Source organism: Orcinus orca, chromosome 16, assembly GCF_937001465.1.
Source record: "Orcinus orca chromosome 16, mOrcOrc1.1, whole genome shotgun sequence".
NCBI classification, from domain to species: domain Eukaryota; kingdom Metazoa; phylum Chordata; class Mammalia; order Artiodactyla; family Delphinidae; genus Orcinus; species Orcinus orca.
In genome coordinates this window covers 2,591,704-2,618,082 of record NC_064574.1, presented here as the reverse complement: position 1 = coordinate 2,618,082, position 26,379 = coordinate 2,591,704, and the positions used below count along the sequence as shown (strand labels likewise).

Here is a 26,379-nt window from a genome sequence, read left to right as displayed (position 1 = left end):
GTACTTTTGTCAGAACTCAGTTGGGCCTATTTGTGGGTCTGTTCCTGGGTTCTCTGCTTCTATCCGTTGATCTGCGTGTCTGTCCCTCTGCCAGCCCCGCACTGCCTGGGTGACTGCGGCTCCATGGGAAGCCTTGACGTGGGGCGGAGTCGAAGGCTGTTGGGACGGCGCGTTAAGTGTTCAGACCCTGGCTGTCGCCTGTGTCCTCCCCAGGTGGACTGTGCACTTGGCAGGTGGCGTCGCGTGGCACTCAGCCACGATTCTCAGAATCCAGGCGGCCGGCCACCATGTGGCCAGCATGCGGCGTGGCAGGGCCTCTGCCAGCTACTCCCTCTGTCTCATCGTTAAATGGAAGTAATGGTAGCGCCCACCTCCTGGAGTCAGCTGAGGGCGCCCACCTGAGGCTCCCGACACCTGTGCTATCGTTAATCGTGTTATTAATATTAACGGGTATTAACTTATTAATATTGTTAAACGTTCTTACTCAAAATATTAGTTCATTTTCCCAACTCCAGCAAGTACATTGTCAGGTTGAACCTCAGATTGAACCATAAGACTCACTTAAAACCAGCTGTCCTTTATGTTACGTTCCAGCGTCCCTCGGGCCACCCTGCTGGTCTCCCTGATGGCCAGGCTAGACCTCAGACATGCGTTCTTCTGAATCATCACGAGCTCCCCATTGGCCACGTCTGAACAGTGGCAGTTTCCCAGCCTGGGCTGGGCTCCTGTCCCCAGGGCTGATGGGGAGGTTTGGGTGCACGTGCCTCTCAGGGATCTGCTGGATCCCGGAAGCATCTGGGAGGCGGGAGGGAGGATGCACAGGAGAGGGGAGGGGGAGGGGCCAACCCAGGGTGAGGCCACAGCCAGGCGTTGACCAGCCAGCACCCAGCAGCAGAGGGCGCCCCAGAGGAGAAGGTGGCCCCGAGGGGCTGCGGGAGCCCATCCAGGTGCCGGCTTCCCCATCAGGTGCCCACTCACCCTGGACCCGAGTCCTGTTCCCAGAGCTGCATCCAGGGGCAGCACTGCAGGGTGGATGCTGAGACCCTGGGAGGCCCTCCCCTAGGGCGGCTTTCTTCGTCGGAAGCAAGAGCCCTCCTGCCCCTCGGGGTGACCCTCCGGGGTGCAAGCGCATCTTAAAAGGCTGAGCTCTGAGTGAAATCAGTCAGAAAGAGAAAACCGAATGCCGCGCGCTAACATCCGTGTATGGGCTCTGGGGACAGAATGAGGGCCAGGGCAGGAGTAAGGACGCAGGTGCAGAGGGCGGACTTGAGGGCACGGGGAGGGGGAGGGGTGAGCTGGGGCGGAGCGAGAGGGTGGCGTGGACGCATACACGCTACCAAATGTAAAACCGATAGCCAGTGGGAAGCAGCCGCACAGCACAGGAGAGCAGCTCGGTGCTTTGTGACCGCCTGGAGGGGTGGGATAGGGAGGGTGGGACGGAGGGAGACGCAAGAGGGAAGAGATATGGGAACATATGTATATGTATAACTGATTCACTTTGTCATACAGCAGAAACTAACACACCATTGTAAAGCAATTATACTCCAATAAAGATGTTAAAAATAAATGAATAAAATAAAAGGCTGTGTTCTGCTCCTTTGAGAAGAGGAAACAACAGATTAAAAACAGCAGCTGGGGGGCCTTCCCTGGTGGTGCAGTGGTTAAGAATCCACCTGCCAATGCAGGGAACACAGGTTCAAGCCCTGGTCCGGGAAGATCCCACATGCCGTGGAGCAACTAAGCCCGTGCGCCCCAACTACTGAGTCTGAGCTCTAGAGCCCACAAGCCACAACTGCAGAAGCCGACGTGCCTAGAGCCTGTGCTCCGCAACAAGAGAAGCCACCACGATGAGAAGCCCATACACCACAACAAAGAGTAGCTCCCGCTCGCCACAACTAGAGAAAGCCCGTGCACAGCAACGAAGACCCTAGCAGCCAAATAAATAATTTAAAAAATAATAAAAAATAAATAAAAACAACTGGGCTCCCTGACCTGAAGCTTGTGAGCCCCGACTGCCTTGTCCCTCTGCTCTTCCTGAGCTCCTGAACCTGACTCGGGGCAGTGGGGAGGCCCCACGTCTCTGCAGGAGGCCTCAGGCTCCCCCTGCAAGGGGCGCACCTTCCGCTGAAGCTTTGATTATGCAGCCATCGCAGAAACACAGCACTGACCAAGGGCCTCCAGATGCTGGGTCCTGTCCTCAGGCCTCCCGATGGGATAACCTACTGCAACCTGACAGTCCTGTGACACAGGCACTTTGGAGATGAGGGAACGAAGGCGCAGAACAGGTAAGTAAGGACACAGCCAGTGACAGGTGTTACCAAACCAAACTCGGGTCCGCTCGCCCACACGGTACAACCTACTGACACGAGGTTGTGGTGAAGGAGAGTGCAGGTGTTTCCTGAAACAGCTCCAAACAAGGAGAACGGGTGGCTTGTGCTCAGAAACCCCGCACTCCCCAGAGGGTTTCAGCAGAGCGTTTTTAAAGGCCAGGTAAGGGAGTTGGCGGTCCCCGGGTACGTGATCAGCTCGTGCAAAATCCTCTGATTGGTTAATGGTGAAGTAACAGGGTGGGGTCACAGGCGTTCACATTACAATCCTCAGGCTCCAGGAGGCCTGTGGGCTACATGCTCAAGATCATCGGGGCTACGTCCTCATAACTGGAGCCCCCTTCCCTCTGCAGCAGCCATGGGTCCACGCCCTTTCCGACAGGCTTCTCCAGCTGGAAATGGGATTCACGGTGTCACCTCCTGCCCAGAGGCAGCCTGACCAGTCTCCTGGCATCTCTCAAGCCTTTCAAGTGTGTTGACTATTTTTTAACAAAAGGGCTCTAGTTGGAATTTGTGCTTTCCCTAACCCCTTGTAACTGTGTGAGGGCCTATATTATAAATTTTGAAATTAATGTGCTTTAAAATATTAAATAGAGAAATCTATGTGCTGCAAATGAAGTCAAAGAAACCTTCATCTGTGTAATGCAGTTTCTGCTTAAATAGATTATTAGCGGGCCCCGGTTATTTATTTCTTGTATCTCTGTGCTGGCGGAGTCCCCCGAGATTAACGCCACGGACTGATGCACAGATGGCGCCAGATACTTGAAAGTCATCTGCGTGTTGAGAATTTAAATCTTTAGCCTCAGTGATTTGAGCGGAAAGCCAATTATGGAGCTGAATTCGTTTTCAAATTAAACTGCAATTTAAGGTTTGTGAAATCAATCCTTTAAGGCGCATGGCAGCGTTTGTACACGAACTCCTCAGAAGAGCCAAGAGTTTGCCTTCTCCCCCTTTTCCTGCTGCGCGATGTATGAAGAGATGTCCGGCGTCTCGGGCAGTGGACAGCATGCCCTCTTAGAGGAAAATACAGAGTGATGTTCAGTTTCGTTAAGAAAAATGCAGGCCTCTCTACTAGGGGGAGAGGCCCAACGAGGCCTCCAGAGAAAGCCCTAGAAGGATGATTTTCCCCTCGTTCTCACAGCCCAGGTGATGGGGGCGAGACCTAACTCTCCAGTTACTACCGATGCTGCTGCAGTAAGTGGTTCCTGGCAGAGCGCTTAGCTGGGGAACGCGGCTGAGTCGCTCCCTCCCTCCTGTGGGCAGCCCAGGTGTGCCATGGCATTGCGGCTGCTGGGCGCTCACGGCTGCCTGTGGACCAGACCCGCCCCCACTGGAGAAGGCGAGAGGATCAGGGGGACCTTGATGCCAGGGCCATGCTTGCCCAGACACACGGAGGCCGGCCCTGCTCACACCCCGAGACGTCGTGTGGCCACTGAACACTTGCTGGAGGGTTCGGGAAGGGGCACCCTCAAGTGTAAGGGGGAGACTGAGACACAGGACATGGGCAAGGGGGCAGAAGCAGGGTGCCACCAGGGCAGGGCCTGGCCCCCAGGTCAGCAGGCGTCGCCGAGTGCCCAGACAGTGAGTGGAGGCCACCTCCCCCAGGCAGCTCTCCAGGTCTCAAAAAGGAGTTCCTTCTGCCTCCGCCCCATTCTCTTCTTCTAGGAAGGAAGTGAAAATCACGGAGCCCTTGCTCAGTTCCAGGGCCCTGCACATTTATATTTCATCTGGGTTTGTTTCCATGGCAACCCTGCCCGTTGGCCTTTGGGCTCAGAGCACTTGGGCATGCATGGGTCACCTGACCACGGAGTGGTGGCCATGGACCAGCCAGGTTTCCAGAATCTTTCTTGAAAGAAACCAAATTGTGATTAAGGCTGAAAAAAAAGTCCCATCAGTTGCCTTATTTCTTTTTTTAAGTAACATTTTACCTTCTGTTAATCAAGTGATAATCTTTGGAGGAAACTTGAGAGACACAGAGAAAAATCACAAAGAAAAACATCACAGTCTCCCATCTTGCCTGCCACGCAGAGATTGCCATGAGCACGTTCGTCAAAGATCCCTCTGGTCTATCTCCCTGCACGAACATGTTGTTATATTAGAGAACACAGTTTAGAAACTGGATTGTTTTCCGTTTTGCTGTATATCGTGAACATTTCAAGCGTCACGAAATACTCTGGCTTTAAACAGTGCCGTCGTGGGAATGTACCACTTTTTATTTAGCCAACGCCCAGTTGTCAGACGTTCGGTGTCACGTCCTAATTGATCATGCTCCTTGTTTAGCTGCACCGCTAGATGTGAGCTTCGCAGGTCAGGGACGTTTTTTTTTTATTTGAGACCATTGCTGACCCACACGTGCTTGTGCAGCAAAGGACAGAGCGAGTCCCTCACCCAGTTTTTCCAACAGTAATGTGGAAATAAATGAAGACCAGCCAGTGTGAACCAGCAGAGGCTGTGTGTTCAGAGCAGGGGGGTCACCAGCCACCATCACAGGCAGAGACTCGAAGGCGGGCAGAGGACCGGGGAGCTTCATGGTAGAGAAGGGGGCTCAGGTGTGCCTTGGTGGGGGCTGGTAGTGGGGGCCTAGAACGGGGCGTCCCACGTGAATATCTGGGGGTGCGCTTCAGCTTCTCTGGCTGATTGCTTTTAATCTGTATCTGATGACTCTGTTATTGGAATCTCCCTGGTCTGGTCCTGGTCGGTTCTTTGTCTCTGTTTTCAGTCAGGTTTTGTCTTCTTGTGTGCCTGGTTCGTTACGTACTGTGCCTTGTGTATGAAATTGTAGAGGTGACTTGAGGGTAAGATGTTACCTTTGTCTATGAAGGATGTGCTTTCGCTCCTGACGGGAGTCTGGTAACCTCAGATATCAGAGCCTAAGTCACCTTAATAGAGCTGTGCCCCCGTCAGCTAGGACGGTTCCTTTCCTGTTCACCCTCACTCCCAGCGCGCTGCCTTTCCGGGTCCAACCCAAAGACTCGAGCATTTTCCAGGCTCCACCCTCATATGGCAGGCCCTAAGCGCAGTGTTTTTACCCCCATTCCCATCAGTCTGTTGAAAGCTCCGTGTAGCTCTTCAGCTGTGAGAAGCCGACTTGGAATCAGCAAATGTCTCTTTTTTTTTTAATATTTATTTGGCCGTGCCAGGCCATAGTTGCGGCACGTGGGATCTTCGTGGCCGCGTGCAGGATCTTTAGTTGTGGCATGTGGCATCTTAGTTCCCCAACCAGGGATCAAACCCAGGCCCCATTGGGAGCACGGAGTCTTAACCACTGTACCGCCAAGGAAGTCCCTGGAATCAGCAAATGTCTTGAGAGGAAAGATGGCCCCCAGTCTCGGGTTCTCCTTTCCGGCCTGCCCCACCCTCCCTGAGTCTGTGTCACTGTATCTCTCTAGTGCCCTTAATGAGATGTTTTTATTTCACGTTGGGTCCGGTTTTTCTAGTTTTCCTCAGGAGGAAGATCGGTTTAAAATAACATTGTCCACCATTTGCTAAAAACAGAACCTCCTGGATTTCTTTTAAATACTTAATGCCTCTGGGGAAATGCTACTGATAATTAAATTCATTAAAATTGGGTTTACAGGGCTTGCCTGGTGGCACAGTGGTTAAGAATCCGCCTGCCAATGCAGGGGACACGGGTTCAAGCCCTGGTCTGGGAAGATCCCACATGGCCGTGGAGCAACTAAGCCTGTGCGCCACAACTACTGAGCCTGTGCTCTAGAGCCCGCAAACCACAAATACCGAGACCACATGCCACAACTACTGAAGCCCGCATGCCTAGAGCCCATGCTCCATATCAAGAGAAGCCACTGCAGTGAAAAGCCCATGCACTGCAACGAAGAGTAGCCCCCCTCGCTGCAACTAGAGAAAGCCCACACACAGCAACGAAGACCCAATGCAGCCAAAAATAAATAAATAAAATAAAATAAATTGGGTTTGCACACTGTTCGAGAATAGCCATTGTGTGAAGTTAGGTGGGTGTGTTTGATGAATGTTTTTCCTGGGGTTCTCAAAACACTGAACTTCCATATTTTTTCCCCTAGAAGACACTTAATAAAGACGTGTTGAATGAATGAATAAATGTCCTAGTGGGTTTGCAACATCTTGGTCTGCCTGCAACCAGTTCTCCATGAAATCCGGTGAATGAGTTAGCATTCACACTACCAACCCTCGCCCCCCGCACTCCTGGCTGCATGCAGTCTGTGTTCTCTGCGTGTCTTCAAAACATAAGTTTGACCTGCTCTCCTGATGAAAATACTGCCCTGTGACCTTAGAATAAAGTCCAGAATCCTCACCGTGGGCCCAGCCCACCTCCAGCCCCATCACATGCCCCCTTTCCCCGGTTCCTCAAACGTTTGGAGCTCTTCTCTGCCCCAGGGCCTTGGCCTCCTGCCCAGAGTACCCCCCGTCCGCTCCCTACCCCACCACCCCCATCTCTCAGGTCATCCCTGCTTCCTCCGTAGCACCCCACGTACCTCATTATTCTACATATTCATTCATGCTAGCGTTCTTCCCCCTTCCAAGGACTTACTGCAGCTGGCGATGATCTGTGTCTCCCTGTTTGTTCTCTCTGTCCTCACTGGCATGTTCGGGGCGGGACCTCATCTGCCTGTTCTCTTCCTACCTCCTGAGCACAGAGCCTGGTGTCTGCACACAGCAAGTGCTCACTCAGTAATTGTGGGCTGAGTATCCCCGCACACTGGAATGTCATTCAGCCATAAAAAGGAGTGAACCTTGAAAACGTGAGGCTCCTCGAAAGACGCCAGACACAAAGGCCGCATAGTATATGACCCCGTTTATGAGCTGTGTTCAAAAAACACCAATCTGGAGACAGAAGGTAGATGAGCATTGCTGGGGGCTGGGGAGGAGGAGGGAGCAAATCATTCATTCATTCATTCATGCGTGCATGCTGTGCCGGGTCTTAGTTGCGGCACGCAGGACCCTTGTTGCAGCATGTGGTATGCAGACTTCTTAGTTGCAGCATGCGGACTCTTAGTTGCGGCAGGCATGCAGGATCTAGTTCCCCGACCTGGGATCGAACCCAGGCCCCCTGCACTGGGAGTGTGGAATTTTACCTACTGGACCACCAGGGAAGTCCTGGGAGCGACTCTTAACGGATACAGGTTTCTTTGGGGGCGACAGAATGTTCTGGAGTTAGATACGCTCTATTGACAATTGCACTGACTTGTGCACTTTAAAAGGGTGAATTTTCTGATGCATGAATTACATTTTGATAAAAACTATGTAAATCTGTGGATTGAACAAGTCGGGGGAGGGAGGCGCTGCGGGCCTGGAGCTCCTGGGCCCTCGCTTCCTGCAGCGTCCCGCCCCACCCAGGCTGGGACTTCCCGTCCTTTCAGTGTGAAAAGTCTGGTCCTGGGCCCATTCCTCTCTGATTGGTGGATGAGAATAGAAAACCTGTGCCCTGTAAACAGATCTCCACGTTCCTGTCTCTGTTTGCTTTCCTTTCTGTTGTATCAAATGCATTTGCTTTGAGAAGCTTTTATTCAGTAAAAGCTGAAAGCTGAAGCCAGTTCCCAGTCAGGCCCTCGCTGCGTGCGGTGGGGTTGGACGCGGGAAGGCAGGAGCACCTGTTTTGCACACACATCCGCGCAGCCAGAACACTGGTAGGATTTGGAAAAGGCTCCCTGCCCGGACCACGCAAGGGTCTCCACCACTGTCTGCCCAGTTCCTAGCACCATGCCGGTCCAGAGCAGGTTGCCCAGTGCATGTTTGATGACTAAAACACCCACCCATCACCACCTTGGATCCCAGCAGGCCTGGAGGCCCGGCTGCACAGCCAAGCCCCAAGCCCAGTTCAGTCTCAGCTTAAGCCAGCACCCCGCAAGAGGATGGTGCCCACACTCCCTCACCCCGTGGGCCCTGGGAACGTAGAGCTGAGCGAAGGACACGCAGCTCAGGACTAGGGCCCCATGCCTGACTCCAGGGGCGCTCACAGGGCCGGGCGCCCGTGCCAGTCAGAGCTCTGGGTTGCAAGCGACGAAAGCTCAAACTGAAATGACGTGAGGCAGGAAGGGGAATCTGTCGGTTCAGGTACGGAGTCGGTAAGGTACCGTCTCCTCGATGTGCTGTGAGCCTAAAACCGCTTTAGGAAAGAAGCCTAATTGTTTTAAGCATGGAGGCAGCAGCTTCAGGTGCCGCTTGACCCGGGGGCTGCCCGGTAGGCGGTGCTCACCCGAGCCCCTCTTGGTTTTGTTTCCTCTGAGATGGCCCTGTCCTTCACTCTCCTTCCTTGTGGCACAAAGTGACCACAGCCCCAGCCTCACACGCTGACCCAGCCGAGGCCAGCAGCAGGGACAGTACGCTGGTTTCCCAGTAACCCTGCGAGCACCTCCGCCTTGATCACAGGCCCTGACAGAGTAAGGTGCCCACCGTGGACCCGATCACTGTGGCCAGGGGAGGGGCGTGCTGTCCAACCAGGGCCTACCGCCGTGGGGAAAGGAGGATGCCAGTAGGAGCCCCACGTGCCGCTCTCAGGAGTCAGGGGACCATGCCGGAGCGTCCCCTGCGGACCTCAACCCTGGCGTGTGGATGGGAAATGGCGTGGGCGGCTCACCGCCCCGGGCTCGGAGGTGCAGGTGACCACGTGTCCACGCGCACCCTGGATTTACTACTCCATCTGCCCCTGTGCCCGGTGTGCACAGCTCCCCCCCCGAGGGGGCTCTTCTCACTTAGCTTCCTCAAGTGCCTGTTATGCCCCTTCTGTACACCCAGCCCTGTTTTTTTTACCGCGTGCCGAGTCGCGGCCGTGCAGTCCTCCACGTGGGATCTGGATCCTCAGCAAACACTGCCGGCCAGCGCCTTGGGCCGTGTGGCTCAGGAGGGAGAGTGCTGGGTTCTGAGCCAGAATCGCTGGCTCCGCTGTCCCCAGGCGGCTCCCCCTCCTCCAGGGCCTCCATCTCTCTGCCTGCTGATGACCTCAGAGCAGACGAGCTCGGCAAGAAACCCGCCGGTGGTTCTGCAGGAGTGTGTGGGGCTGGGAGGGACGGGCACTTCCCAGGGCCTGGCAGGCCCCCAGCCCGTGGGAGGGGAAGGACTCACACCATGTCCAGCCTCCGGGGAGACATGGTCCCGGCTGACGTCTGCCAGGGTGCGGGCGCGGGCCCACAGTGGGTGTGGTTGGTGAGTCCCACGTGCGCTGCCGTCTCTGTTCCAGGCACCTACGTGATGACCGTCACAGCCAGCGACGCTGACGACGGCACCACGGCCAATGGGATGGTGCGCTACCGGATCGTGACCCAGACCCCGCAGAGCCCCTCCCAGAACATGTTCACCATCAACAGCGAGACAGGGGACATCGTGACGGTGGCGGCCGGCCTGGACCGAGAGGTGAGGAGGCCGCCGTGGGGGGGCCGGGGGGCGCTGGTGCTGCCGCCGCTGCTGGCACAGCAGGGTCTGGGCCACGTGGTCCCGCCTGGGTGAGGCTTGGCAGGGACCATGCCCGGCGGGGCTTAAGCTGCACAGTGTAAATACGTCTCTGGGACCCGTGTCAGTGGAGCTGTGCGATGGGGCAGGTGGGCCAGAACCCCAGGGCTCAGAGCAGGCCTCGGGCGGACCCGGGGCCTCCATCTCACGTCCCAGAGGATCCAGCAAGGCCCCAGGACCCTCCCCAGGACCGTGATGGGCGCCTGCTCGGCCCGGACAGGGCCCTGCAGTTGGCCCTTGGAATGAGGAGCTGCTCCGTCCAGCTTCTAGAAGCCTGCTGCCCTCAGCTAGGGAGGTGGTCCCTCGGAGGGGATAGTGACGCCGCATGGGGTGGGCTGTCAGGGAAGCGAACCATCCCCCGTCTCTCCCCACCCAGGGTCCCTGACCTGCCCCGGGAGGGAGGGCATCCCCATTGCCCCCAGAAGACTGTACCACAGTGTTTCTCCAGCCTCTAGCCTCACTCAGGGTGTCTTCACACCTTTCGGGAGAGCAGTGAGTTATGACCGGGGCCTGCGCATGAATGCAGACACTCACACATGCTCTCGCACACGCATGCACACGTCCTTCTCCATGGTCAGCATTGGAAGCATTGCTCCAAGGCAATTCCTGTCTGAGGTCCAGGGTCAAGGCTGAACTTGGGCACGGTGACCCCTGAACACAGGCAAGTGCCCCGCCTGCCCCTCCTCACTTAGCAGATGTGGGGACAGAGTGCTGTGTGAGGCATAGGGGATGTGGAGCTGGTTAGACGGTGGCTGCCCCAGGGCCAGGGGTGGGGAGCAGAACCTAAGTGCGTGTGCTGCAGTGGATCACGCGTGTAAGCAGTGGATCGCGTGTGCAGGCAGTGGGTCACGTGTGTAGGCAGTGGGTCGTGTATATGCAGTGGGTCATGTGTACCTGTGGTGGATCGTGTGTATTGCAGCGGATCGCATGTATATGCGGTAGATCACGTGTATATGCGGTAGATCACGTGTATATGCAGTGGGTCACGTGTATATGCAGTGGATCACGTGTGTAGGCAGTGGATTGTGTCCACACAGTGATGTTGTGAGATGAATGGAGCTAACTATGGAGAAATCAGGGGAGGCTTCTCAGAAGAGGTGGCCTTGCTCTGAGCCTTGGAGGCTGATAGAATCGATCATATTTTCTTCTCTTTGGGACTAAGGACCCGCTTTTCCTGAACGCTGCACACCAGACGTCTAACTGGTTCCGAGCGATCACAGATCCCACTGAGCGGGCTCCTCCTCTCGATCACTGAGCGCTGACTTTGTGCTAGCGGCTGCCGAGGGTGCGGGGCTGACAGCAGCACACAGGGCGAGTGGTGTCCCTGCTCGCGTGGGGCTCACTCTGCAGGAGGGAGAAACAGGCAAGAGGGATTGGTCCCCACGAGATAAACGAATTCAGGCAGTGGAGTTACGGTTATTCAGGTTATGGAATTCAGGTTATGAGGAACGAGCATCGCGCACCGTCCACAGAGGGTGGGGGCTGGGCCTGGAGCATCAGGGATGTCCCTGTTCTGTCCCGGGAAGGGAGTTGTACGCGTGTCCCAGGCCTGTCCTAACAAAGGAAATTAGCCTCTGACAGTTCTGGGGACCAGAAGTCCAAGATCCCAGCGGCCTCAGGCCCCAGCCCGGCAGCAGAGGGGCCTGTCCTCCTCCCACGCAGGCAGATCCCCGCGCGCTGCCCGGCACAGCCTCAGCGGGCCTCCGCCACCTCTAAGGAGCTTCTGTTCATTGCTTGATGAGTGTGGACTTCAAGTTCAGGAAACAGAGAGGCGGGGAGCAGGCGGTACCCAGCCCACGGGCCCGGAGCACCCGGACCTCCGTTAGAGATAAAGAGCAGCTCGGCTGCACGGCTCTGCTGGGAGCCTGGCTGTGATGTTGGGCCTTGGAGAAGGAAAGAGGCATTTCTGGGGCCTCTGTCTAGAGGACAAAGGGGCAGCACCCAGAGGACCCTTCTGGAAGTCTGCAGAGCAGGGAGAGGCCCCACCTCAGAAAGCTCAGAGAAGCTGCCGGTTCCGAAGACGCAGGGCGGCTCCGGGTGCCGCACCCCTGCTTCCCTGAACAGGTGGGGTGCGGGCCGTTCCGGTTCGCATTTATTTATGAACAAACCAGCAGGTGTGGAGGGAGGGACAGACAGCCAGGAGCAGTGGGAGGAGGAATACCGCCAACGTTTCTGGGCATTTCTGCTACTCATTTTCCATTCTTTTGTAAGCGTGTGCCGAGCTCCCGCCCGTGGGCAGAGCCTGTTCTAGACACCGGGGCGCCCCAGGGACCCCACGGGAGGTCAGTGTGGGCTAGGCACTGTACAGTGCACGTTATCACATCTTAGTCCTTGAAACCGCCCTGGGGGGAAGTTCCAGTAGTAGCATTTCTTTCCAGGTGAGAAAGGCGGGGCTGCAGGGGCTCTTACCTGCCCAGGGCTGCAGCGTCTCAAGAGAGGCGTGGCCCCCGGCAACCTGGATTCTTAACCCTTTCCAGGGGGCACCCCAGGAGAGGCTCCACCCTGCCAGGTAAGACACAGGCCACCCAGCTAGATCTGAGCTGCAGACAAACACAGATCGTGTTTCCTGCAAGTGTGTCCCAAATATTGCATGGGACTTATTCATACCAAAAATTGTCAGTTGTGTGTGTGAAGTTACATATAACTGAACGGTCCCTGGTTTTTTTTTGCCTCGTCTGGCAACCGAGCCTGAGGCGGCCACCCCACTCTGGGCCCGGTGGGCGATCCCTCCTCCTCAGTGCCACAGCGGCACCTGGCAGGGAGGGGCTGACAGGCAGCAAGGTCCCCGAGAGCCGGGCCTGCAGGTCACGGGGAGCTGGCCGGGCGGGTGGACATGACGTGCGAGGTTCCTGCCCGGCTGGGCGAGCCATCAGGTCCCGTGAGTGTGGCCGGCACCAAGCGGCCGGGGCTGTCGCCACGACACGGCTCGCCCTGGAGCGGAAGCCGTAGCACTCGCTCGGCCGCTGGAGGCCCCGCCTTCCCCGGGAGCGAACCGAACACCTGCTCCGCCGACACCGGAGGCCATGGAACATCCCGGTGGGTGTGCCGGGCAGTGCACCCTCACTTCAGGGAGCCTGGTGGCCTCGTCCCTCACTTAACGCAGACCCGGGACCTCCAGCCACCCACTGTCTCAGGCTCTTGGTCGCTGCAGAATCGCGTGGACCTTCCTCCCGGCTCCAGCGGTGACCCTCCTTCCCCATCCTTGCCCTGCGCCCCTGCGCGGCACCTGGCTGCCCGGCGCCGGAGGGACCGGCCCCGCCGAGTGGGCGGAAGCAGCCGGATGGCACCTGGCTCCACCCTGCGTCCTCCGGCCTCCACCCGGCTCAGTCCCGCCCGGAGGCCTGGCCGCTCCTTTGGGGCGGCCGCTGGGCCAGTCACGCCAGCTGTGCACCCACCTCCCCCCAGAGCAGGTGGTTGCTGGATCTCAGGCAGGTCAAGTGAAAGTCTGTACTAACTAGTGCGTCCGCGGACCGTGGGCTGCAATGATCGTGAGACAGCCGCTGGCCGCTCCTCCTGGCCCCTTTCCCCGCTGCGCCACGAGCCCTCGGCCTTGGGGTGGGCAGCCTGGGAGGGCCCAGCCCGGGAAAGGACAGCCCCGGACAGAGGGAGCGGGGGAGGGTGGCGGGCAAGACCAGCGCTCTGAGGCCCTGGCGCCCCGTGGCCTGCCCCCGACCACGCAGCCTTCAGCCTCGAGCTCTCCCCTCTCCGGCCGCCTGGTCCTTTCTATCTTCTCACCAGACGTCACCTCCTCAGGGAGGCCTCCCTGACTCCCTCTGCTCTCACTGAACCGGCCCAGTTCCTGCAGAGCCCAGCGCAGGGGAGACGCCATGTGGGCTTATCTCCTCTGCTGGGGGTTCCCTCCTGCCACAGGCTCGGGGGGCCGGGCCAGGCCTGAGGCTGGGCTCCGTGCCTGGTGCGTCGAAGCTGCTCGAGAAGTGGTAGCTGTTGGCGCCCCCGCTGCCATGAGGGCCCTGCTCCAGCGGGGACAGCACTGCTTGTCCCAAACCTGGACACATGCCCAGGGGTCTCCTCCTGCCTCAGCCGCTGCCTCTCCTCTTTCTGCTCAGGAATCCAGGTGCTTCAGTGTAGTCTCTGTTTATGGATAAGACGAGGCACAGAGAGGGAAGAAGCTTGCCCAGAGTCACACAGCGGGGAAGGGAAGGCTGGCATTTGAACGCAGGCGGCTCCCTGCCCTCAGCCTGTGCTGGGCTGCTGGCTGGGGCGGGGGTTGCGGGGGGGCGGGGTGTGTGAGATTCCGCCCGCCAGCGTGTCCTTTCCGAGATCTGAACCCTAGGCCTCCCCCCTTCCTCCCTTCTTCCCCTGCCCCTTCCTCTCTCGGTCTCCATAAGGAGGGTTAACCTCCCGTAGCACTGGCCTCAGACTGAGCTTTTCCTGGCCCAGAATTGAAGCGGGAACCGTCTCCCACTGTGAGTCCGTCTGACTTCTCGCCACCTGGATGCACTGTCAAAACTGTCCCAAGTACCAGGGGGGATCCGTGTCCAGGCTTTGGGAATCTCAGATGGTCCATGGACCCTGGAGTGGCCAGTGGAAAGGAGGCCCAGCTGCTGAGTGTGCGTGTGGCACTCCCTGGGAACAGAAGCACCTCCTGTGGGCCCGCATGGCCCGTGTCACGTGCGTGGATCTCTCTCCCAGCACCTCTGCCTCCCGCTCTTGGGGCGGCGTCCCCATAAGGGAGCATGTGATCCGAGGTGGGTGGCCAGTGTCCCCAGCTCCAGTTGAGGGGCAAGGAGAGACACGGGGAGGGGCCGAGACACGGCTCAGTCCCCAGGGCCCAGGTCAGACGAGGTTAGCGCGAGGAGAGTGTGGACGGCTGAGCTGGAGGCCCAGAGGGAGGGGCCGCGCAGGGACCCAGGACCAGTGGGAGCTGGGAACGTGGGGACAGTGGCCTGAGGCTTGGAGCCATGCGGTGCGGTGGGCTGGAGGATAGGTGCGGGGGGCTGGCTCGAAGCCTCCCCCGAGGAGATGTGGGTGGCGGGGAGAGGGAGGGAGCAAGGTTATTAACTGCTCTAAAGACAAGCCCTCTGGGGCAGCCAGCGTCCAGATGTCCGTCCACTGCATTGTCCACTTCTGTCCCAAGCTGCTCCCGTGGGTGGGACGCTGGGCCCCTCTGGCTGGCAGCGGCCAGTGTGTCTTGACTTGGAAACAGACGTTGCGGGGCCTCAGCTGTGTGTCTGGGGATGAGGCCACGCCGGGCGCCCTGAAGGCTCCTTGTGAGCTGGAACCCAGCCTGCGGCATCCTTCCCACGTGGTTCCCCCATGCGGCCAGCGCCTCAGCTTCCATGGCTTTGGCTGGACCTCCACACGACCAGACGCGCAAAGGGCCATGGACAGCACCTCCCTTCTCTCTCTGAGGGACGCTGATGCCCTGCCCCTGTGAACAGAAACATCTTTGGGGGGAAACCCTGCAGACACTTATTTCAGAACCAGCAGAGTAACTCATCGTTAGGAAGGGGAAAATCCACAGACATAACTTCTGCCGTGTCTAATTAGGCAGCCCTATGTAAACTGAGCGTTTCTACATGATTAGAATGTCAGGAGAGCCTGGGATGATATGGGAGTGGCTGAGTGTCTCGCGTGTCATGTCACCGGAGGTGCTCTGGTGGGGCGGCGGGTGTCTCTGCTGTGCAACTTCCCTGGAGCCACCGCTGTTCTCAGACCCACTTCCTCGTGGTCCCCGGCGAAGTTTGCCCACGGGAGGGGGCCCGTCCTGCTCCGTCCTCGTGCCCGCTAGCTGCGGGCTGCTCACCTTCTTGAAACTTGTCCCGGACAAGGGCGGGCCGAATTCACAGTCTCACGGTTCCCAGGACTTTTAAGAAAGCAAAGCCAACACTTCCTCTATTTCTCGCGGGTCTCCACCCTCCGTGGTGATCAGATGAAACGATGTCACGGAGAGCGATGAGTGATGAAGACAGCTTCGCTCCAGGGCCGATGACTACATGGCCACCGCCGACTTCAGCTCATTTACTCCCGTGACCCAGCTCAGGTGGAAAGTGTCCTTTGGTGACGAGACAGGCATCACCCCCTTGCTTCCCGAGACGTCGTGACAGGCCACGTGGGAAATTCCGAAAACGTGCTTTCCTAGAAAATGAGCTCTTTGTAAGACTGTATCAGGGGTTGGGAGGTAGGGGGCGACGGTGGTCTTGGAACAGGCGGAGTTCAGTGTGTCCCGCTGGCCGATTCTTGAATCGTTTTTACCGAACGCTGCTTTGAAGACACCAAATGCGGCTTTGCGGTCTCAGAGAAAAAAATTACCGATTGAAGCAAATGTGCCACTGACCCGCCTCACATTGGGTTCTCACCCCTGAAGCCATTGCTCTCCCCCCAAAAAGAGAATAGAGGGAAGGAGAAAAGTAGCCCAAGGCAGGTCTCGGGCCTCCAACTTCCCTCTGAGACTCGCCTCGCCCGGCCATCTGAGGGTCTCCTGACTCACAGGATGGTCTCGCAGACACGGAGTCCTGAGCTCCAAGGGCAAGACGTTCCAGAAGAAACCCGCTGGGCTCTACTCTTGGCATCTTTCAGGGAGAGTTTTAACCGCTGAGATGGTGCAGGGCAGTGTCTCCGATGACCAGTGTGTAAGTGCCCGGGGACCAGTGCCGGGGCTGCAACTGCGCTAGGACTTCCCCAGCAGAGACGTGAGCGTCCAGAGCACACGGGGGCACTGCCTTTAACTACCTTTAACACATCTGGTTCTCAGCCATTTCCAGGGCGTTCCAGACGCCATCTCCTGCCAGCCTCTACTTAACATTATCACAGGAAGAAATACGCCCCAGAGAAAGCAGAAGACAGCATTTCCGATAAAGAAAGATGGAAAAGTTGCAAAATGAAAGGCCCTGTCTGAGCTGAGTTCCCCGTTGGACTCTCTCCACATGGTGTGGAGCCATCAAAGCCATGTATGCAGCCCACAGAGCACACCCGGGAGCGGCTCAAGCCCTCAGCCCCGTATCTGCTTTCTGGGGCCTCCCAGCACACAGTGTGACTTGCAGGTGCTGCTTTCCCTGAGCCAGGCTGGGACCTGCATCTGTCCTCGAGCATCAGCTCAGGGATGCGGCGTCTGCGGTGGGTAAGCAGGCCTGGCGCTGTCCCCAGGGGCTCATGTCTCCAGGCTGCAGAGGGGCTATGGAGGCAGGTCCAGGGCTGGGCCTCCCATGAGAGCAGCTGGGGGCTGCCCCCCATGGATGGCGGGATGGTGGTCAGACCTTGGGATGGGAGCTCTGGCCGGACCAGCCAGCCATCACCCACCTTTCCCCTGCTTTTCCCCCAGCCCAGCCAAACCTGCCCACCTTCTCCAGGAAGCCCTCACTGCTTTCTTGCCCCTTTGCATCCCCCTCCTCTGCCTCTTCCTTGGAGGCCTGGCTGGAGGGCAGGGGCCCGGGGAGGCCACTCTCTTACTGTACGTTTGCACTGTGTCTACCCTACACCTGGTGCAGGTAGAGTAGGGCTCAGGCAGCCGTGCAGGAGGAAGGTGAGGGCGTGCCGAGTGGGAACCGTGCAGCCAAAGGTGACGGCAAGCGCGGACGGCATGAACTCTGACCCCTGAAGTGGGCAGAAGCCGAGGGGTGTGAGGGTTCTGGACACGGGGGTCCCAGCACAGGAGTCTGACCCCTCCTGGCTCCCGAGGAGGGCAGAGGTCAGAGGAGTGCTGGCTGGGGGTCGGCCACATCTGAGCAGCTGTTTTTGTACATAAAGTTTTACTTGCACACAGCCATGCCCACTCATTTGCACACATGGCTGCTTTCCTGATGCAACGGCGGACACCACGTGGCCCCAGAGCCACTCCTGGGCGATACCGTGGGGCCGGTTCCTGACGAAGCAGGAGCAGGATTTCACCCGTGCCCTTGGCTTGATCTTGTCAGCCGGATACAGGGTCTCAAATCAGCAGCCTAGAGACAGATTCAGCCCCAAGATGTGTTTTCTTACTGTCTTGTTGTTGTTGTTGTTTAAACCTGGCCAGCATTCAAGCAGACTTCTGTACACAAATCCCGAGTTCTGGGTTCACGTTCGGAGCCTCTGGATGCCAGGCGGACTGCCTTTCCCCGAGGCAGCAAGAGGCTGGCCTCTGCCTGGCGGTGCCCCTGGTCCATCCTCCTGGCGGCTCCAGACTCCAGGCCCAGGCCAGCTCCTGCTTCTCTTAAAAGCCAAGATGAAGGGCTTCCCTGGTGGCTCAGTAGTTGAGAGTCCGCCTGCCCATGCAGGGGACACGGGTTCGTGCCCCGGTCCAGGAAGATCCCACATGCCGCGGAGCGGCTGGGCCTGTGAGCCATAGCCGCTGAGCCTGCGCATCCAGAGCCTGTGCTCCGCAACTGGAGGGGCCATGACAGTGAGAGGCCTGTGTACTGCAAAAAAAAGAAAAGCCACAATGCAGAGTGGGAACGAAAGAGGGAGAAGGGCCATGCGTCTCAAGGAAAGGGAGCATGTGTACTTCCTGGGAGAAGCGAAGGGCGTCCCTACGTGTTCACTCTGCCGACGGCATGTGTAGGACCCAGCATGTAGCTTCCCCACACCCTTCAGTGGCCAGGACCCCCTCCCCGCCGAGTCTGTCCGCAAACTCACCTGGCTGGCCCATCGAGGTACCCTGTTTCTTCCTTTTTTACATGTCACCCGCACCCTGGCACTGGGCCAGAGCTGCCGCCACCTCCTGCTTAGACCAGGATGGCGCCCGCCCAGGCGCTCTCCCAGCCCCGCCCCCGCCCTACAGTCTGTCCTCAGTCAGCAGCCAGGCGATCGTGTCCACGTGCCAGTCCGGTCGTCGCTGCCTTCTCAAACCCTCCTGTGCCTGCCCATCTCCCCAGAGTGGAGTCCACGTGGCCCCTGCTCCCTCTCCACCCTCCAGCGCCCGCTTCCCCACTCGCTGGCCACAGTGAGCCCTGCCCCAGGGCCTTTGCAGGTCTGGCCACTTTTGCTGAGCGCCGCGTTTTCGAGGTTCATCCACGTTGTCGCCGGGGTCAGTGCGTCCCTCCTTTTCCGCCACACAGACAGGCCACGCTTTGCTCGTCCCCTCGTCTGATGGTGGGTGTTTGGGCTGCTTCCCCCGTGACAGGTGCTGCTGTGAACACAGGTACAGCACCTGCCGGAACACCTGTTGCTGTTCTCTCGGGTGCACGCCTAGCTGTGGACTTGAGGTCGTAACATGTAACTTCCCAGGACCTGCAGCCAGTTTTCCACGGCGGCCACACTCCCTTAGCCTTTTGGGATAAGTCTCGATGCACTTGAGTGAACAAGGTCATCAGTCTTGGGGCTCCTCCTCCCCCAGGGCCCATCTCGTGGGTCCCCAGTCACATTCTCGGACCCTGGGCGGACACCCGAGGGCTGAGCACATGAGAACCAGACACAGGCAGGAGGCCCGGCCCTTGGTGTGCTCTGTCTCCCAGCAGTGACCCTCGGCACTGGGCACAGGCCGACGCAGCCCCGGAGCAGTGGGGACGGTGGGGTCCAAGCTGCCCCGCTGGCTGCGTGTCCCGGCGGCCCTGCGTGGAGAGGGCTGAGCGCGCGCAGGGTGCGGGAATCTTTGATGCTTTTCTCGGGCAGGCCAGCCAGATGCATTATTGATGGATGTTCTGCAAAATTTAAATGCTGAGCTACGGGGAGGTGAGTGAAAACCCCAGGGACACCGCTTGCGGTTTTCTTCCCTCCTCTTGAACTTGAAAACGGCAAATCGCGTTTTAATGAACTCACTTCGGCACCACCGCTGCCCGGCTCCAGGGGATCTGCACCCGGCAGGAGCAGGGGGTACTGCTGGGCAGCGGCCCAGGCTGGCCGGCGGGGGCACCTGCTCGGTACACCCACGGGTGGCAAGCGGCTGTCGCCAACCATCCTTCAGCGGGCCGCCCACTCCCCCACCCACCTCCTTCCCGCTCCACTGGGGTGGGCGTGTCGGTAGGGAGAGCAAAGGTGGAGGAGGAACGCCGGCCGGTCCAGAGCTGGGCCCAGGGTCATCTCTTAGTCCCAGGAAGCCGGTTGCTGGGATCCAGCCTCCAACCGCCAGGCCCCAGGCACACGGCTCACCAGCCCGGACCCTGAGGGAGCCACCTGGCCCACCAAAGACTCAGTGTGGTCACCTGCAGAGTGCGGAGGGTGTGACGCCCCTACTCCCCAGGGCTGGTCGGAGGTCGGGGTGGAGGCTGAGTGTGGTCTGTGGAGTCACCAGCAGGCGGCGCTAGAGCAGCACCGAAAACAGCCCCAGGCAGTCCGCTCCCGCAGGGCTCCCTCACCCGGCCTCGCGTAAACCGTGAAATGCAGTAAGGCCAAGGATCAAGGCCCGGAGGAAGGCTTTTTATTTTATTTATTTATTTTGATATTTAATTTTTGAGCTTTAATGGACATTAAACATAAACTAAGGATTTAGGTATAAAATACCTATTTTTAGAGGTGCATTTTAGGATTCTGAAAGGAAGTTCAAGATGCCATTTATGTTTCCTTTCATTGTTGTTCTGTTTATCTATTTATACATTACCACCATCTAATATTGATTCTTTTTTTGAATTTTATTTTATTTTTTTATACAGCAGGTTCTCATAAGTTATCCGTTTTATACATATTAGTATATATATGTCAATCCCAATCTCCCAGTTCATCACAGCACCACCCCACCGTGCCAGTTTCCCCCCTTGTTGTCCATACGTTTGTTCTCTGCATCTGTGTCTCTATTTCTGCCTTGCAAACCGGTTCATCTGTACCATTTTTCTAGGTTCCACATATATGCGTTAATATACGATAATTTGTTTTTCTCTTTCTGACTTACCTTGTATGACAGTCTCTAGATTCATCCATGTCTCTACAAATAACCCGATTTCGTTCCTTTGTATGGCTGAGTGATATTCCATTGTATACACGTGCCACATCTTCTTTATCCATTTGTCTGTCAATGGGCATTTAGGTTGCTTCCATGACCTGGCTATTGTAAATAGTGCTGCAATGAACATTGGGGTGCACGTGTCTTTTGGAATTATGGTTTTCTTCAGATAAATGCCCAGGAGTGGGATTGCTGGGTCATATGGTAGTTCTATATTCAGTTTTTTAAGGAACCTCCATACTGTTCTCCATAGTGGCTGTATCAATTTGCATTCCCACCAACAGTGCAAGAGGGTTCCCTGTTCTCCACACCCTGTCCAGCATTTGTTGTTTGTAGATTTTCTGATGATGCCCATTCTAACTGGTGTGAGGTGATACCTCATTGTAGTTTTGGTTTGCATTTCTCTAATAATTAGTGATGCTGAGAAGCTTTTCATGTGCTTCTTGGCCATCTGTATGTCGTCTTTGGAGAAATGTCTATTTAGGTCTTATGCCCATTTTTGGATTGGGTTTGTTTTCTTAATATTGAGCTGCATGAGCTGTTTCTATATTTTGGAGATTAATCCTTTGTTGATTCGTTTGCAAATATTTTCTCCTATTCTGAGGGCTGTCTTTTCATCTCGTTTGTAGTTTCCTTTGCTTTGCAAAAGCTTTGAAGTTTCATTAGGTCCCATTTGTTTATTTTTGTTTTTATTTCCATTACTCTAGGAGGTGGATCAAAAAAGATCTTGCTGTGATTTATGTCAAAGGGTGTTTTTCCTATGTTTTCCTCTAAGAGTTTTATAGTGTCCGGTCTTACACTTAGGTCTGGAATCCATTTTGAGTTTATTTTTGTGTATGGTGTTAAGGAGTGTTCTAATTTCATTCTTTTACATGTAGCCGTCCAGTTTTCCCAGCACCATTTATTGAGGAGACTGCCTTTTCTCCATTGTATATCCTTGCCTCCTTTGTCGTAGATTAGTTGACCATAGGTGCGTGGGTTTATCTCTGGGCTTTCTATCTTGTTCCATTGATCTATATTTCTGGTTTTTGTGCCAGTACTATATTGTCTTGATTACTGTAGCTTTGTAGTAGAGTCTGAAGTCAGGGAGTCTGATTCCTCCAGCTCCATTTTTTTCCCTCAAGACTGCTTTGGCTATTCGGGTGTTTTGTGTCTCCATACAAATTTTAAGATTTTTTGTTCTAGTTCTTTAAAAAATGCCATTGGTAATTTGATAGGGATTACATTGAATCTGTAGAATGCTTTGGGTAGTATAGTCATTTTCACAATATTGATTCTTCCAATCCAAGAACATGGTATATCTTTCCATCTGTTGGTATCACCTTTAATTTCTTTCATCAGTGTCTTATAGTATTCTGCATACAGGTCTTTTGTCTCCCTAGGTAGGTTTATTCCTAGGTATTTTATTCTTTTTTGTTGCAATGGTAAATGGGAGTGTTTCCTTAATTTCTCTTTCAGATTTTTCATCATTCATGTATAGGAATGCAAGAGATTTCTGTGCATGAATTTTGTATCCTGCAACTTTTACCAAATTCATTGATTAGCTCTAGTAGTTTTCTGGTGGCATCTTTAGGATTCTCTACGTATAGTATCATGTCATCTGCAAACAGTGACCGTTTTACTTCTTCTTTTCCAATTTGTATTCATTTTATTTCTTTTTCTCCTCTGATTGCCGTGGCTAGGACTTCCAAAACTATGTTGAATAATAGTGGTGAGAGTGGACATCCTTGTCTTTTTCCTGATCTTAGAGGAAATGCTTTCAGTTTTTCACCATTGAGAATGATGTTTGCTGTGGGTTTGCCATATATGGCCTTTATTATGTTGATGTAGTCTCCCTCTGTGCCCACTTTCTGGAGAGTTTTTATCATAAATGTGTGTTGAATTTTGTCAAAAGCTTTTTCTGCATCTATTGAGATGATCATATGTTTTTTATTCTTCAATTTGTTAATATGGTGTATCACATTGATTGATTTGCGTATACTGAAGAATCCTTGCATCCCTGGGCTAAATCCCACTTAATGTGCTGTTGGATTCTGTTTGCTAGTATTTTGTTGAGGATTTTTGCATCTATATTCATCAGTGGTATTCGTCTGTAATTTTCTTTTTTTGTAGTATCTTTGTCTGGTTTTGGTATCAGGGTGATGGTGGTCTCATAGAATGAGTTTGGGAGTGTTCCTTCCTCTGCAGTTTTTTGGGAGAGTTTGAGAAGGATGGGTGTTAGTGCTTCTCTAAATGTTTGATAGAATTCACCTGTGAAGCCGTCTAGTCCTGGACTTTGTTGGAAGATTTTTAATCACAGTTTCAATTTCATTACTTGTGATTGTTCATATTTTCTATTTCTTCCTGGCTCACTCTTGGAAGTTTATACCTTTCTAAGAATTTGTCCATTGCTTCCACATTGTCCATTTTATTGGCATAGAGTTGCTTGTAGTAGTCTCTTAGGATGCTTTGTATTTCTGCTGTGTCTGTTGTAACTTTTCCTTTTTCATTTCTATTTTTATTGATTTGAGTCTTCTCCCTCTTTTTCTTGATGAGTCAGGCTAATGGTTTATCAATTTTGTTTATCTTCTCAGAGAACCAGCTTTTAGTTTTATTGATCTTTGCTCTTGTTTTCTTGTTTCTATTTCATTTATTTCTGCTCTGATCTTTATGATTTCTTTCCTTTTGCTAACTTTGGGTTGTGTTTGTTCTTTCTCTAGTTCCTTTAGGTGTAAGGTTAGATTGTTTATTTGAGAGTTTTCTTGTTTCTTGAGGTAGGCTTGTATGGCTATAAACTTCCCTCTTAGAACTGCTTTTGCTGCATCCCATAGGTTTTGGATCGTTGTGTTTTCATTGTCATTTGTCTCTAGGTATTTTTTGATTTCCTCTTTGATTTCTTCAGTGATCTCTTGGTTATTTAGTAATGTATTGTTTAGCCTCCATGTGTTTGTGTTTTTTTCCCTGTAATTGATTTCTAATCTCATAGCGTTGTGGTCAGAAAAGATGCTTGATATGATTTCGGTTTTCTTAAATTTACTGAGGCTTGATTTGTGACCCAAGATGTGAGCTATCCTGGAGAATGTTCCATACGCACTTGAGAAGAAAGTGTAATCTGCTGCTTTTGGATGGAATGTCCTATAAATATCAATTAAATCTGTCTGGTCTATTGTGTCATTTAAAGCTTGTGTTTCCTTATTAATTTTCTGTTTGGATGATCTGTCCATTGGTGTAAGTGAGGTGTTGAAGTCCCCCACTATTACTGTGTTACTGTCGATTTCCTCTTTTATAGCTGTTAGCAGTTGCCTTATGTATTGAGGTGCTGCTGTGTTGGCTGCATATATATTTATAATCGTTATATTTTCTTCTTGGATTGATCCCTTTCGTAGTGTCCTTCCTTGTCTCTTGTAACAGTCTTTATTTTAAAGTCTATTTTATCTGATATGAGAATTGCTCCTCAGCTTTCTTTCGATTTCCATCTGCATGGAATATCTTTTTCCCATCCCCTCACTTTCAGTCTGTGTGTCCCTAGGTCTGAAGTGGGTCTCTTGTAGACAGCATATATAAGGATCTTGTTTTTTGTATCCATTCAGCGAGCCTGTGTCTTTTGGTTGGATCATTTAATCCATTCACGTTTAAGGTAATTATCAACATGTATGTTCCTATCACCATTTTCTTAATTGTTTTGGGTTTGTTTTTGTAGGTACTTTTCTTCTCTTGTGTTTCCCACTTAGAGAAGTTCCTTTAGCATTTGTTGTAGGGCTGGTTTTGTGGTGCTGAATTCTCTTAGCTTTTGCTTGTCTGTAAAGCTTTTGATTTCTCCATCGAATCTGAATGAGATCCTTGCCCGGTAGATAATCTTGGTTGTAGGTTCTTTCCTTTCATCACTTTAAGTATATCATGCCACTCCCTTCTGGCTTGTAGAGTTTCTGCTGAGAAATCAGCTGTTAACCTTATGGGAGTTCCCTTGTATGTTATTTGTTGTTTTTCCCTTGCTGCTTTCAATAATTTTTCTTTGTCTTTAATTTTTGCCAGTTTGATTACTATGTGTCTTGGCGTGCTTCTCCCTGTGTTTATCCTGTATGGGACTCTCTGCACTTCCTGGACTTGGGTGGCTATTTCCTTTCCCATGTTAGGGAAGTTTTCGACTATAATCTCTTCAGATATTTTCTCGGGTCCTTTCTCTCTCTTTTCTCCTTCTGGGACCCCCTATAATGCGAATGTTGTTGCGTTTAATGTTGTCCCAGAGGTCTCTTAGGCTATCTTCATTTCTTTTCATTCTTTTTTCTTTATTCTGTTCCACGGCAGTGAATTCTACCATTCTGTCTGCCAGGTCACTTATCCGTTTTTTTTGTTTGTTTTTTTTTGTGGTACGCGGGCCTCTCACTGTTGTGGCCTCTCCCGTTGCGGACCACAGGCTCCAGACATGCAGGTTCAGCGGCCATGGCTCACGGGCCCAGCCGCTCCGTGGCATGTCGGATCCTCCTGGACTGGGGCATGAACCCCCGTCCCCTGCATCGGCAGGCGGACTCTCAACCACTGCACCACCAGGGAAGCCCCACTTATCCATTCTCCTGCCTCAGTTATTCTGCTATTGATTCCTTCTAGTGTAGTTTTCATTTTGGTTATTGTACTGTCCATCTCTGTTTGTTTGTTCGTTCTTCGGTTCTCCAGGTCTTTGTTAAACATTTCTTGCATCTTCTTGATCTTTGCCTCCATTCTTTTTCCGAGGTCCTGGATCACCTTCGCTGTCATTATTCTGAATTCTTTTTCTGGAAGGTTTCCCATCTCCACTTCATTTAGTTGTTTTTCTGGGGTTTATCTTGTTCCTTCATCTGGTACGTAGCCCTCTGCCTTTTCATCTTGTCTATCTTTCTGTGAATGTGGTTTTTGTTCCACAGGCTGCAGGATTGTAGTTCTTGCTTCTGCTGTCTGCCCTCTGGTGGATGAGGCTAAGAGGACTGTGCAAGCTTCCTGATGGGAGGGACTGGTGGTGGTAGAGCTGACTGTTGCTCTGGTGGGCAGAACTCAGTAAAACTTTAATCTGCTTGACTGCTGTTGGGTGGGGCTGGGTTCCCTCCCTGTTGGTTGTTCGGCCTGAGGCGGCCCAGCACTGGACTACCCTGCTCTTTGGTGGGGCTAATGGTGGACTCTGGGAGGGCTCACGCCAAGGAGTACTTCCCAGAAGTTCTGCTGCCAGTGTCCTTGTCCCCACGGTGAACCACAGCCACCCCCGGCCTCTGCAGGAGACCCTCCAACACTAGCAGGTAGGTCTGGTTCAGTCTCCTATGGGGTCCCTGCTCCTTCCCCTGGGTCCTGGTGCGCACACTACTTTGTGTGTGCCCCCTGAGAGTGGAGTCTCTGTTTCCCCCAGTCCTGTTGAAGTCCTGCAATCAAATCCCGCTATCCTTCAAAGTCTGATTCTCTAGGAATTCCTCCTCCCATTGCCAGACCCCCAGGTTCAGAAGCCTGATGTGGGGCTCCAGTGGGTGGACTTCCGTGGTATAAGTGTTCTCCAGTTTGTGAGTCACCCACCCAGCAGTTATGGGATTTGATTGTATTGTGATTGCGCCCCTCCCACCGTCTCATTGTGGCTTCTCCTTTGTCTTTGGATGTGGGGTGTCTTTTTTGGTGAGTTCCAGTGTCTTCCTGTCGATGATCGTTCAGCAGTTAGTTGTGATTCCAGTGTTCTCACAAGAGGGAGTGAAGGCACGTCCTTCTACTCCGCCATCTAGGAAGGCTTTTTAAATGAAAATATCAAAACTCTTAACCATGCTGGACCCTGCTGCTAAGATGTGAGTGTGTCTGTGTCCAGGGATGCTTCCC

General features: G+C 54.1%; 1 protein-coding gene across 1 annotated transcript in view; it reads left to right on the top strand.

Moving 5' to 3' along the window:
* Window positions 1-26,379, top strand: part of CDH4 (cadherin 4) — a 556,898-nt gene that overhangs the window by 492,381 nt on the left and 38,138 nt on the right. The window contains exon 7 of the mRNA XM_033410223.2: window positions 9,499-9,671. Within this exon, the coding sequence (XP_033266114.2) occupies window positions 9,499-9,671 (173 nt within the window). The remainder of the gene's footprint in view (window positions 1-9,498; window positions 9,672-26,379) is intronic.